This window comes from Rhinocladiella mackenziei (assembly GCF_000835555.1).
Source record: "Rhinocladiella mackenziei CBS 650.93 unplaced genomic scaffold supercont1.3, whole genome shotgun sequence".
Lineage (NCBI taxonomy): Eukaryota > Fungi > Ascomycota > Eurotiomycetes > Chaetothyriales > Herpotrichiellaceae > Rhinocladiella > Rhinocladiella mackenziei.
This window is the reverse complement of record NW_013550602.1, coordinates 976,178-989,433: the sequence shown is the minus strand read 5'-3', so window position 1 is coordinate 989,433 and position 13,256 is coordinate 976,178. Positions and strand designations below refer to the sequence as shown.

The following is a 13,256-nucleotide window of genomic DNA, read 5'->3' as shown; positions in this document are numbered from 1 at the left end:
TGTTAACGGCTGTCCTTCATAGAATATCTACGTACCGTCCGACCGACGAGTTGATCAGGGGGGTGAACTTGAGTCAAATCCAAAACACTTCAGGATTTCTCTCCGGTGAGGTCCTGATTCAGAGAAAGAGCCGCATCTAACCGACACCGAGACCAACATCAACATCCTTGTGACTATCAATGGCGATCGTTGAAGCACTGTTCTCAATTTCAGCGACGCGGAGAGCATAAAATCATTATACCAACACGACTTCGATCTCTCCAAACCATTCTTAAAGATCAGTTGGAGGAACCTAGGTATTCTCCGACTGAGGGTTTTGCATTGGGGACTTTGAATCACAAATAAAAGCCGGCGGGGATTGAACTTGGAGACAATTGGGATTCAAAAGGAATTGAGCAATCGTTCCTCGGACCACGAAACTACCAATCGCACAGGCCTGAACAAATTTCAATCCTCTTCCATCATGGCATCGACGCTTGCTTCCAAACCGTACAAAGAAGAGCAGATTTTTCGCCACTACAACTCTTCCTCCGCGGTGGCGTACGCGCAGAACCGGCTAAGCTATCCAGACAAGCTGATTGATCTAGTTATCTCCCAGCATGTGGCTTCTGGAGGCGACACCAATCTGCTTCTTGACATTGGATGCGGACCGGGTACCGCCACTCGGTCTCTTGCACCGCACTTTCAACGTGTCTTCGGCGTGGATCCCGGCAAGAGTATGATCGAGACGGCCAGAATGTTCCCCAGTTCCACGAAATCCGGCATGCCCGTGGAATATGTGGTCTGTTCCGCAGAGGAGATAAGTACTATTCCCGCACTGGAGGAGTTTTCGAGCGGACAAGGAAGGTTGGAGTGCGTCGACCTCATTACGGCCGCCACCGCCGCGCACTGGTTTGATCTCCCTCGCTTCTACGGCGAAGCGGCCAAAATCCTCAAACCCGGCGGTAGCATCATCTTCTGGGCCAGTGGGAGATTTTATGCCAATCCAAATACTACGCCGAATGCGGAAAAGGTGCTGGATCTGTTGGACAAATTCGAGTTGGAGGTCATTGGCGATTATGAGGTGAAAGGCAATCAGCTTTGTCGCGAGTTGTATGCCTCCATGGACTTGCCTTGGGTTTGTTCAGGAGAACTCGATCCGGGGTTAAAGGCGTTGTTGGGTGTCTTTGACAAGGATCAGTTCGTCCGGTTGGAGTTCAACAAGGATGGCCACGTCGAGCCTGGAGAGACGTTTTACCGAGGCGGCAGAATTGACTTTGAGCGCATGAGGCGTTTGCTTGGGACAGGTAGTCCAATCACAAGGTGGAGAGAGGTGAATAAAGAGAAGTTGGAATCGGGCGAGATTGAGGACTGTGTGGATGTGCTTATCAAGCAGTTGAAGGAGGCGATGGAAGAGGTGCCGGAGGGGAAAGGCAGGGATTATATTGATAGTGGCAGCTCGTTGGTTGTGATGGTTATGAAGAAGAGGAAATGATGGTCAAAGGAAGAGATCATAGTGTGAGAAGAGATATGCTCGCACCGTGTCTTGCTTGCGGTCAGGGCCATCACGATCCGGCCAGCAGTGAAAGAAGGAATTTTGGGGTCTCTTGTTTTAGACAAAGTCTATCTCTCCACTCTTTTGCAAAAGAGGACGAAGATCTGCATCCAACTCACCCTGCCCGCACCCAAACATCGCCGCTTTAAATCCTGCTCACCCTCCCACGTCTTATCCGATCAGTATTTCTTAGGATCTAAAAATGGCCAGCGGCGCTAGTCCTGCCCTCTGCTGAAGGAGGCCCCAGGCCGAAGCTAACGCCACGGCCGGGGGGCACATACAGCCGAATCCCGTCCTGGACAAGAATGAGTTCGCGACCCTAAACCATGCTACACCATTCGGAACCCTCAGATTACCGATCCATCGACTCCGCATGCTGTTCCATTTTGTACACATCCCATACGCCAACATCCAGCCACAGATGACATGTACGCGTTTTCGCTTTTCAGCGCAGTTCCCCTCCCCCCAACCCCTCATGCCAGAAGAATCAAGGCACATTCGCCATATCTTCCGTGTATTCAGAAAAGAGATCATGTCGAGTGAAAGGAGCTTCTTCAACGCTGCGGGCGGAACATAATGTTAGCATATACCGCAACTAGAGAGGGATGATAGCTCTGGATAGATGTACCTCTCGGCCAGAAGTTCAGCTGCTCTTTCTGCAGATTCCATCGACCCCGTGACATCGCCCTGGTCGATTAGTCTCCAAGCCAACAGCGCTTCGTCAACGGCTGCTTTGGCATAGACGACGGCCCTGTGCCACCTTGGAGTTGATTCTCTTCCTTTGCCCTCTGTCCTACTCTTTTCCAGGCTCAACTGCCAGTAAGCCTCTAGGCCACATTGGTATGCAATAAGAAAGATGTAGTAGAAACTCTCGCATGTTTGCCGGATTTGTTGGAAATAAGTCCGACTATCGGCGGTAGGCATCAGGTCAATATCTTCAATCTTCATTACCCGGTGACCGTTTGCATATTTCCCCCCAAGGAACAGTGGGTTCTTATGTGGCCCGTGTCGATCGATAAATTTGAAGAAGTAAAAATAATTGCCGTCGCACAAGACCGCTAGAATGGGAATTTGATATCCTCTTTGATAGTTCATCCAAGCACATGCTGTACGTAATGTTAATCCATGTTCAATTAAGGACCCTGAACCATACCGCCACATTCAGTAATGACTTGCGCAACACAGTTGAGACGTTCCCGCGAGCTTCCAATGTCCAGTTTGACTTCGATGAAAACAACCGTAATTCCGCCGTAAGTCTGGAATTGATATTCTATACGGCCTTTGGTCGTGATCCGGCCCTCTAAGATTGTTTCTGGGGTATTGAACAGAAGACCGCCAAACATAGCGACAATTTGGTTGAAATACTACTCAGACGTTAATAGGAATCAAAAAGCCCCAAGGCTGCCTACCGCTGATAGATAGCGTGATCTAGCTTCCTCATTTTGGTGCTGGCCGACGGGGCCATATTGCTTAGAGAATACTCCAAGGTCTCGGATGATGCCGTTGAAGACATGGTTCGGGAGTCGGGCGCGAAACATATCAAAGGTGCGTATATCATTTCCTCGTGCATGTGGTTGCAGTCCAACCAGGGGAGCGATATCTGTATATTCGACTTTAGAAAAGCTAACCTCGAGATGATTTTCTACATAGCGGGTGATTAGAAGATACTAGTGACTTTAGAGCGGTCCACTTACCTCTCAGTAGCTCTTTCAAGCGAAGCAAGTTGAATGAATACTTCCTCATCGACTCAAGGATCATGACTTTCGCTTTACTTTCATTCGCCACGATCTTCAAGACTTCTTGCACCAACGCCTGGTCGGTAAGGCTATTCTCGTCGCTTTTACCGCCATTATCTGCAATCAACGAATCGTGATGCTCGTCGTCATCGAGTGCCGATGTAGGGCTTGGAAATGCCGTAGCCAACCCAGATTTCGTAGAGAGGTAGGCTGGCTTCTTTGGTGGTAAAGGAGCGGGGGGACTAGGTCGTCTCTCATCCGATTCACCGATAGAGCGCGATCGCTTGGATCCCGCCATACTAGAGTTGGAGCAGGTAAGTCCACGCGCGCCCTGCGCACAAAGCGGCGGCACCCTAAATCCCGAGGGTCGACTGGCTGAATATTTCTCGGATCTTGGCACCAAATGTCGATCGACACTTTTTGAAGGTTGCAGCTTTTTTGGACCTCGACAACCAGTAAGTCATTCCATGACAACGGGACGAATTTCAGAGGTGTAGACCTCTATTTAACCCTGTCGCGCTCTTTCGCTAAACGTTTACATTTCGCCAAATCAACTAGAGAGTTTCAAATCTGCATTATTCTGCGGCGCAATTGACCGCCAATCTGCGCCCAGCCCAAAATGAAGCTCGTCAGGTACGTTACGTCGCTCAACCTCACCACCGTCTTCTCTTTTGTTTGGACATTCCTGCTGAGGCGAACCATTTCTTGCTTACAGTCTCCGCTCCCCTAGTACCTTGTCCATATCTGTTGGAGGGGGACACTTTCAGCTAATACTAGTGTCAATTGTAGGTTTTTGATGAAATGCGCCAATGAAACCGTGACGATCGAACTAAAAAACGGCACCATCGTCCATGGCACAATCACCTCGGTGTCGCCGCAGATGAACACGGCATTGCGCGCCGTCAAAATGACGACGAAGAATCGATCAAACCCTTCCGCGGCAGGAGAGACGATCTCGCTTGACACTATCAATATTCGCGGGTCGACAATCAGATATTACATACTGCCGGACTCGTTGCCGCTTGATACGCTACTTATTGATGATCAGCCGAAGCCGAAGAATAAGGCGAGGAAAGAAGGGGATGGTGGACGTGGTGGAAGGGGCAGAGGAGGGGGGAGAGGGAGGGGGAGAGGTGGAAGGGGACGGGCGAGAGGGAGAGGGTTCTAAAAAGAGTGCTCAAAAGAGATGCAATGCAATATGTGGATGTTGCCCGTGGACCTTCAGAAGTTTGGACGGGCATTACAATATGGTCCACGTCGAGAGAATGACAGATTTTGCTGCTGGCTATGCGCTACCTCTCGGGTCCCTATTTGCCGGAGAGGGAATACGGCTGAGAAAGCATTGCGCAAGAGATCTTCTTGTGTTTTACCTGGCGGTAATGATGTTTCTCTTCAGCATGTTCTAGCCTTGGCTTCGCGAACGGAGCCACAACCAAGCGGGAAAGGTATGAAATGAGATTAACGAATAACCCAAGTCCAAAAATAAATCGTCAACGTTAATGTCAACGTTCCTCCAAAAAGCAGACCTCTCCAATGGACATGGTTCGGAGCTGCATGATGAAAGTCCTGGCGCTTGGAAAAAATCATTTTGTCTTCCATCGTTCAAGTTCAAGACAGTGGAGCGGTGGAAAGGCGAAGCCATGCAGTCGATTGCTGAAATGTGTAGGTAGTTCTGCAGAGAAATATCACAACCTATTCCGAATTCCCACCACCATCACTATCACTGTCATTGGGCCGTGGCCGTCCACTTATGTCGGCGCGACCAGTTCTTACCCACGACTTCTCTGCCAAGCAAAGTCATTCTCGTCAATGAATGGATTTGTCTCCCCTATACAGGTCCACGCCCAAATCGAAGAACAATTCCAAATCTAGGAAAGAGATGGACTAAATACCTCCCACATAGCTTTATTAAGGACAATGAGTTGGTTAGAATGCTTATCCAGAACCCACTAGGTGTTTCCCCCAAAGTGGATGTGGTTGAAAGGTTCCTTGTCTATCAGTCAAGTAGTTCTACGAGGGGAGGAGCTCAATTCAATACAATACGTGTGGTTCCAGGCTGAAGGCAAAAACAAGGCGGAGGATACCCCAGCTTAGCCCATTTCAGCTGCCAAATTTCAATAATTTGCTTGACCCCAGACTATCTTCTCTAGGGGTAGATATCTTGCCACAAAAAATGGAGTGCCGTGGGCTGCTCTGATACACAGAGTTGTATGGGACAACGCCTCCCACCAAGTTACCGGGGATGATTATTTGCCGCCCACCCAGCATCTACGCGCTCGAGGACACTTTTCACCACATCTCTTTTCCCCATGGCAGCAATCCAGCGCGCATAGTTGGGATATTTTTCCAGAATATCCGCCTTGCCTAGCTCGACTAGCAGTCCTTTGCCTGCGCTGGCCCAGTTGATGAAAGACAGATCGGCGCAAGTACATTTGTCGCCGACCAGCCAGTCTCTGCCTGTAAGTGCGAGGTCCAGAACACCGGTCACGCGGTCTATCTCCTTGACGTATCGGTCGATGGCTGAGTCGATCTTCTCTGGGTGCCACCGTGCGAACCATATCGCTTGGCCGAAGTACGGCCCATGTCCTATACGTTTGAGCCATGTCAATATACGAGAAATATTGATACTGAGAGAACAGCAGAGGAAATGGGCTTGGACTTACCTGAAACTTGAAAGAATACCCGCTGCTGCGTCAAATATTTTTCTGGTGCTCCTTTGTAGGAGAGCTTGTTGTCCTTATCGTATTCGTCGATGAGGTATAAGATGATTGCACCGGACTTTGAAGAGAAGGACGATCAGCTTTCAGAGCATTCAGTGGTGCGGAGATTCTTTTTTTTTTAAAAAAAAAAAAAAAAAAGAGAGAGAGAGAGAAGGGGAGAGAACCAAACGCACCTCCCAGATGGTGATGCCAGCGTTCGGATCTTGAATAGCTGGCAGACGACCATTGGGGTTGATCTTAATATACGACTCCGACTTGACCCCAGTAAAGTCCAGAATGCGCCAGTCATATGGAATGTTGAGCTCTTCCAGGACGATCACGACTTTCTTGTTTCGAGGGTGTTAAAACGGGACGGCAATGGTGGTTGCGGGTCCCTCATACCATGGATTTGGGGCACCCTAGTGCCCATACACAGTGATTGGCTTCATTTGCAGATGAAAGAATATCAAGATGAAGATGATCTTACGAAGTACAATATATGTTGTACTTCCTGTTTCAAGATTTTCTTTGACGAGATATCTTGGAGGTGATTTCCAAGGTCGCGATGGACATCTCTTTATATACTCGCTCTTCCTCTGCCCCCGGTCGGATGGCAACAGCTTGCACAGATTTCAGTCTCGCTCCCATCAATTCTGTGTGGTAATTCCGATCCATTCGACTGTCAGCTTATTCCCATCACGCCTCTCACCAACCAAGCTATCTCGTTCTTCCGATTATATCACAAAGGTGTTGGTCACCGACGTTCTTCCCACGAACTGTTCACGATCGCTTTCGGTACTGCCCCATTCTTGGCACCGGCTATTCAACAACCTTAGAGGCAGCTCGAACTCTTTGGGCAGTATTTGTGGCAAACCCAGGGACCTTTTGGTCGGCATTTGCAAGCGTTATACCGATAATGAGACGTTTGGTATCTAAAGAAACTGGTCGCGAGCCGGAGAGGATTGCTCTTCATCTCAAAACAAAACGTCTCATCCGCCTCCGGGAGATCTTGAACGACTCCAACAATACATCCAATCCGACCATGGCTGTCATATATCATGTAAAGGCCTTGTTCCGAGAAGCCTGCATGAGTGGAGATATCCAAAGTGCCCGTACTCACGCTTCGATGCTTGGTTAGCTCGCCGAAAAATTACCCACCCACCAAGATAACCTCCAACTCCTCCGAATATCCCTCTGGAGTGATGCAGTTTCCGCTCTACTCCAGTTCAGACGCCCCATCCTGGAATATTCAAATTGGATACCACAAATGCTGGCTACTATCTGGGAGTCTGCCAGTCTAATTCTTCCGACCCTGAATCCGGTGCGCATCGACCTGCCAGACTGCTTAACCTGTTCATCTCTCAGAGAGTCATTTCTGTATGTTCGCCAAGCGCTTTATGTTGGCGGCGTTACAATCGTTGCTGAGCGATCCGAAAGAATAAAACGTGCAGAACTGATTTTCCATTGGATAACCACCAAAGCGGAGTTCCACATTTACCATCAGCCTCGTCTCTAAATGAAGCTCATTCCAGGCCAAATCTGAACGCTTGGATTGGGTCAACGTGCTTCGCGCACCCGTCAAGCGGGGCTTTTGACACTAGCTACCTTCGGTGTTGTTTATGGAGAGAGGTGCTGATCACGGCCGACCCGATGTTGATATCGTCCGACTAGTTCTCGAAGCAGAGAGATACTTGGTGGCTGAGGAACGAAGGAAGGGTTTGAGGGGTTGGCTTTTCCAGGTATGACAAGAAACAGGACACGAAAATAACGACACATCATAGAATGGCTCAAGGCTGGTGATATATCAGTCGCCTTGCATCAACGATTAGTCATGCACTCTATCAAGGAAAATGGTTGCGATACGAAGCTTGAGCAGAGCGACCCTTTCTCACCAAAGGCGGATTACAGCAAGTAATGGGATCTAACTATGCCCCTTCTCCAGAGTGGGCTTCCGATTGGGTTTGGATTGGGGAAAAGCTGAACCGAAGATCCACTGTGCAACGATCAGTGTAGCTTTGCTTACATGTATCAGCAACTCTTTGTCAGGCATCCCTTGTCTCCTAGCTGACGGTGTCAAGGACCTTTCTACTTGTTTCTCTCTTCAAATTCTATCGCTGCGAAGTGAAAGGAGAGAAAAGGCATTTCAGATGTCTTGGAATCCGACAGACCTATCGGAACCAGGAGAATCCCGGAAACTTTGATTCAGCTTCTCACCGGGATACGAAGGAATACACCACGCGTGCAATAGGAGAGAGGGGCCTTGCTCGTGTAAGCCTAGTTGCCTCATGGTAGTGCGGGGCAACTCCTTTGTCGTGGACTGGCTGGGTCTCTATAAGAAGCTGGTGGTAAGGCTCACAGTCCAGGATCCTCAATTTCATCGAAACATATCCAATCGGCTAGAGCCTCATTCAAATTCTAGCGGGAGAGGAACAAAAAATGGAGAGGGAAAAAGAAGAAAAAATGTCGGCTAAGATCCAGACACCTTTTGGCACGGCTCTGCCTCCTGCCCCCCACCATGCTATCACCGTCCATATGCCGGCATGGCAGACGATCACGCGCTTCAGAGATCAAGATATGGAGCTGATTCAATCTCTGAAGAACATGTATCCGCGCTTTGTCCTTCACAAAGATGTCAAAGCGGTGAGTATCACTAAGCCCGTTCATGAATCTCCTCCCAAGAGAAAGACTGGTGATTGATATTGAAGACAATAGCTTACGCAGAAGATCGTCGAGTACGCGAGCGTTGAGGAGCAGGGATGTCTATTGTTTCCCTCCATGCAGGCGGCGAGAAACTGTGTCGAGTTCGCGACATCGCCGGGACGCGGAGAGAGGACAGTCTCCAGTGACCAAATAACTATACTAATCCTCAACGCGAATGACATCAATCTGTACGCCGTCTTCTTCCCCGCGGCGTCGATGGGCGTTCTGCACGGTTTCTGGCTCAATGCAGGAGTGGGCATTTCTTCACGCTTGGCCGAAGAGTGCCTCAAGCATCTGGGCACGCTGCGCAAAGTCTCTCCCGACGATATTCAACCGACGATGACAAGGGACAGCCCTGCACACGTCCAGGTGAAGATGCGGATTGCAGAATTACTAAAGCACGCGCCGGCTGACCGGCAAAGAAAAACGGTAGTGTCACCGGATGACGTCTATCTTTACCAGACTGGAATGTCAGCAATCTACTGGGTTCACCAGTACCTGTTGCGTAAACACGGTTCATCTTCAGTCTTGTTTGGGTTCGCCTTTCACTCGACAATCCACGTCTTGCAGGACTTTGGACCTGGCGCAGAATTTCTAGGTCTTGGTACTAGGGAAGAATTCGATGAGCTCGAACGTCATCTTTTGTCGCACGCGGAGCGGGGAAAGAAAATCCAGGCCATATGGGCGGAATTCCCTTCGAATCCGTTGCTCGTCGCGCCAGACCTAACACGGCTCAGGAGGCTGGCTGATCAATACGGAACCGTCCTCGTGATCGACGACACCATCGGAAGTTTCTGCAACGTCGACGTTCTTTCGGTTGCTGATATTGTGGTGACTTCCTTGACGAAATCGTTTAGTGGCTACGCAGATGTGATGGCCGCCAGTGCAGTGTTGAGCCCGCTGTCCGCGAGATATGGGGAGCTCAAGAAGCTGGTTGACGATCTCTATCATAACGATTTCTACCCGGGCGACGCGGAGATCTTGGAACACAACAGTCGAGACTATCTGCGTCGGTCAGCAATATTGAACAACAACGCACAGCGGTTGGTCGAATATCTCCAGAGCCAGGCATTGGATCCATCCAGCCCGGTCAAACGAGTCTTCTACCCGACAGTCAGCGACTCGCTGGCGAATTATCGATCATACATGCGCCAGACAACGGAAGACTTCACACCTGGATACGGATGCTTGTTCAGCGTCGAGTTCGACGGTCTAGATGCGGCGATTGCATTCTACGACAATCTGAACGTCCATCAAGGACCACATCTCGGAGCTCATCTGACGCTCGCTATCCCTTATTGTATGGGTGTGTACGGGAAAGAGTTGGAGTGGGCGGCCAAGTATAATCTTCAACCAACGCAGATTCGAATCTCGGTTGGCTTGGAGGATACGCAGACATTGCTGGAGGATTTCAAGATTGCGGTTCAAGCGGCGAGGTGTGGAGGTGTTCAGAACTGATTCTCGTAGAGCGTGGTTCAATGCTTCTCTGAGAAGAAGACCAAAGACTTGGGGTGACTAGTTAAAGATTGAGATTCTGACTCAAGTTGCAAAATGGGTCAGTCATGGTAGAGGTGACGAAGTAAGTTGAGAAAAAGGGCGATGTGGCCGTATGTAAAAGCGGCAGCATGTCCTATCTTGTAGTGGTCGGCAGCCTGAAAGTTGACACGCGACTGACAACTCTCAATCCAAACCGGCCCAGAGCAGAAACAGCTCTGAAGCCTCTCTAGTCCGCCAACTCCAGGTCTGCAAGAGTCCGCTAAGTCTGCAAGTGCAACATGCATACTTCAATATGAACATTCTATCATTTTCCCGCGAGTTATATTCCCTCGACGTCCTCGACACCCGATTCACGCACTCCTCATCGACACCTCTGAAGTTTGTTAACGAGGACACGTCAAAGTCTGGGGAAAGAGATGGAAAGACACTCCCTGCTGATATTTCGCCGCCACGATGGAGAACTCTGGAATTCTACTTCTACACTCTCGTTTTTCTGTTCTGCGTTCCGCAGATGTATTGGGCGGTAGTCACTGTTTCGCAACGTAAGACATTTGCTCCAAAAAGAAGGAATATGGGATTTGACAAGAACAAAATAGCGGATTCTCCCAATTATTCGAAATATGAACATCTATTGTCTCCGGGCTGGCTGTTCGGCAGGAAAGTGGTATGCTTGGAGCACAAATTTCACTCTGTTGTGCCACGGGCTGATGCCGAGCACAGGACAATTCCGATGGTCAATATGCCAGCTTTCGAGACAATATTCCGCACTTAGCCGTCCTTGTCGCTCTTCATCCTCTCCTTCGAAAGGTGTATGAGCGGTTCGCACTTCGTGATACACCCGTGTCCAATGGAAACACAAAGTCCAAGGATGCTGCTGTATCAGGAGCAGACCTTCGTCTGAAAAGTCGTCTCTCTTTTGACTTCTTTTCTGCATTGATCTACATTGCTGCTCTCAATGGATTTTCGACTCTCAAAATTCTTCTTATTATTTTCATCAACTTCAAAATCGGCACTGCTCTTCCTCGAAACGCCGTGCCAGCAACGACCTGGGTATTCAACATTGCGATTCTCTTTGCCAATGAATTGCTGCAAGGTTATCGCTTCTCCGCCTTGGGTGATGTTGTCGCACCGTTTTTCCCTCCCATGGCAGATTGGTGCCAAATTTTGGATTCATACGGGGGATTGAATCCGCGTTGGGAAGTCCTTTTCAAAATTACTGTGTTAAGAATGATATCTTTCAATTTTGACTACTACTGGTCGCTGGATCGGTCGAGGGCGGGAAGTCCTATCGAGGTGTGTCTCACGTTTCTCTGGCAATTTCCGAAGGATGATCTTCTCACAAGCTCTGTTACTGACAATGTCAAGAAGAAACAACTCGATCCTTCGAACCTTTCAGAACGAGACCGAGTGGCCATGCCCGCTCCAGCAGCAATGTACACTTCATTTCGAACCTACATCGCATACATATTATATCCTCCATTGTATCTGGCTGGGCCGGTTTTGACCTTCAATGACTACATTTCGCAGTCCACATACCCATCACCTTCCCTGATGATAAGACGCACGGCACTCTACGGAGTCAGGTTCCTCATTACTCTGTTTTGCATGGAATTCCTCTTGCATACCACTTATGTCGTCGCCATCTCCAAAGCCTCACCAAATTGGTCTGCCTACACACCCTTTCAACTCAGCATGCTTGCTTATTTCAATCTGCACATCATTTGGCTGAAATTGATGATCCCCTGGCGATTCTTCAGACTTTGGGCCTTGATCGATGGAATCGATCCGCCCGAAAATATGGTCCGATGTATGAGCGATAACTACTCCGCGTTTGGATTTTGGCGCTCGTGGCATAGAAGTTTTAACAGATGGACCGTTCGATACGTCTATGTCCCGCTCGGGGGAGGCCCGGGAGGAGGTTCAGGTAGAGTTCGAGGAATCCTCAACATGCTCGCTGTCTTCACCTTCGTGGCATTGTGGCACGATATCAACCTGCGACTTTTGATGTGGGGTTGGCTTGTTACTCTGTTTGTCCTCCCTGAAGTTCTCGCCACCATGGCGTTTCCCAAATCAAGATGGAAGAATCGACCCACGGCTTACCGAGTCATTTGTGGGATTGGTGCGGTGGTCAACATTCTCATGATGATGGCGGCGAATCTTGTTGGCTTTGCTTTGGGTATGGACGGGCTGATGGGACTGGTTCATGGTATCATTGGCAGCTGGTACGGGGCGGTTTACATGCTCGGTGCTTGTTTTGCTCTGTTTGTTGGTGTCCAGGTCATGTTTGAGCATCGGGAAGAAGAAAAAAGGAAAGGGATTAGGTTGAAGTGCTGAAGATCCTTCATGGTGGTGGACAGGCTTCTTGCCCCTGTGCTGGCATATCAGCATTGGGGGACGACTTCATCCAAATTACTTGTCGAGTTGCCATTTCAGACGACTCCTCGACAATTCATCTGTCATCTCCCTCTCTGAGAGACTGGATCACGATCATTCCTTTCCGCTACCTTGTCTTTGGTGCACCCTTCACTTCATTGACCCGTCTCCGAACCACCGCGGACCAGAGCCCCTCTACGCTCCACAAGCGTATTTACGACGCAAATTGGCAACTTGTTCAACAATTACCAATTGCTGCACGATGTCGAGAAGCACATCCAAATTTGCAATCTCGGCATTGAATGAGCCCCAACGACCATCATCGCCATTCTCGTATATGGAGAGAATTGCGACTCATGTGGGCTTCCGGTCGAGAGATTGAAAAGCACTTTCAGTCGAACTCTCATCTCACCAATAAATCACCATCCTTGGGCGTGCTTCAGTCGGCTTCCGACCGTGATATTCTTATATTCGCGTCAGATTGGTAATCGTGGACCCTGTTTCCAGAGAGATATGCGGATCAATTCGACGGTGCTGGTCAAGGGTATAAAAGACAGAAAGTATCCCTGGTTCTGTTTCTCCCTTTTTGAATCGTCGGAGATCGAAACTCCCCGCATTGCGACGATACCAGCAAGGTTTGACACGTTTAAGGACATACGTCTAAAATCATGCCGCTGCAGGTCTGTACAAATCTCCTTCCGTCAAAGGATTGGTCTA

At 49.2% G+C, this 13,256-nt stretch overlaps 5 protein-coding genes across 5 annotated transcripts; 3 read left to right on the top strand and 2 right to left on the bottom strand.

The window, feature by feature from the left end:
- Positions 1-463: 463 nt before the first annotated feature.
- Z518_03902 (uncharacterized protein) lies at positions 464-1,474 on the top strand (the record flags this gene model as incomplete). The annotated part of the gene is made up of 1 exon (XM_013417610.1): positions 464-1,474. One exon carries the CDS (start codon positions 464-466, stop codon positions 1,472-1,474), a length of 1,011 nt encoding a protein of 336 aa, XP_013273064.1.
- A 547-nt stretch (positions 1,475-2,021) lies between these two features.
- Z518_03901 (uncharacterized protein) lies at positions 2,022-3,568 on the bottom strand (the record flags this gene model as incomplete). The annotated part of the gene is made up of 5 exons (XM_013417609.1): positions 2,022-2,094; positions 2,163-2,640; positions 2,688-2,898; positions 2,944-3,176; positions 3,229-3,568. 5 exons carry the CDS (start codon positions 3,566-3,568, stop codon positions 2,022-2,024), a joined length of 1,335 nt encoding a protein of 444 aa, XP_013273063.1.
- Positions 3,569-5,503: 1,935 nt separating this feature from the next.
- Z518_03900 (uncharacterized protein) lies at positions 5,504-6,399 on the bottom strand (the record flags this gene model as incomplete). Its single annotated transcript, XM_013417608.1, has 4 exons — positions 5,504-5,856; positions 5,934-6,048; positions 6,164-6,312; positions 6,372-6,399. 4 exons carry the CDS (start codon positions 6,397-6,399, stop codon positions 5,504-5,506), a joined length of 645 nt encoding a protein of 214 aa, XP_013273062.1.
- A 2,030-nt stretch (positions 6,400-8,429) lies between these two features.
- Positions 8,430-10,127, top strand: Z518_03899 (uncharacterized protein; the record flags this gene model as incomplete). Its single annotated transcript, XM_013417607.1, has 2 exons — positions 8,430-8,609; positions 8,682-10,127. 2 exons carry the CDS (start codon positions 8,430-8,432, stop codon positions 10,125-10,127), a joined length of 1,626 nt encoding a protein of 541 aa, XP_013273061.1.
- Positions 10,128-10,458: 331 nt separating this feature from the next.
- Z518_03898 (uncharacterized protein) lies at positions 10,459-12,500 on the top strand (the record flags this gene model as incomplete). Its single annotated transcript, XM_013417606.1, has 3 exons — positions 10,459-10,708; positions 10,763-10,830; positions 10,887-12,500. 3 exons carry the CDS (start codon positions 10,459-10,461, stop codon positions 12,498-12,500), a joined length of 1,932 nt encoding a protein of 643 aa, XP_013273060.1.
- Between the last annotated feature and the right edge of the window lie 756 nt (positions 12,501-13,256).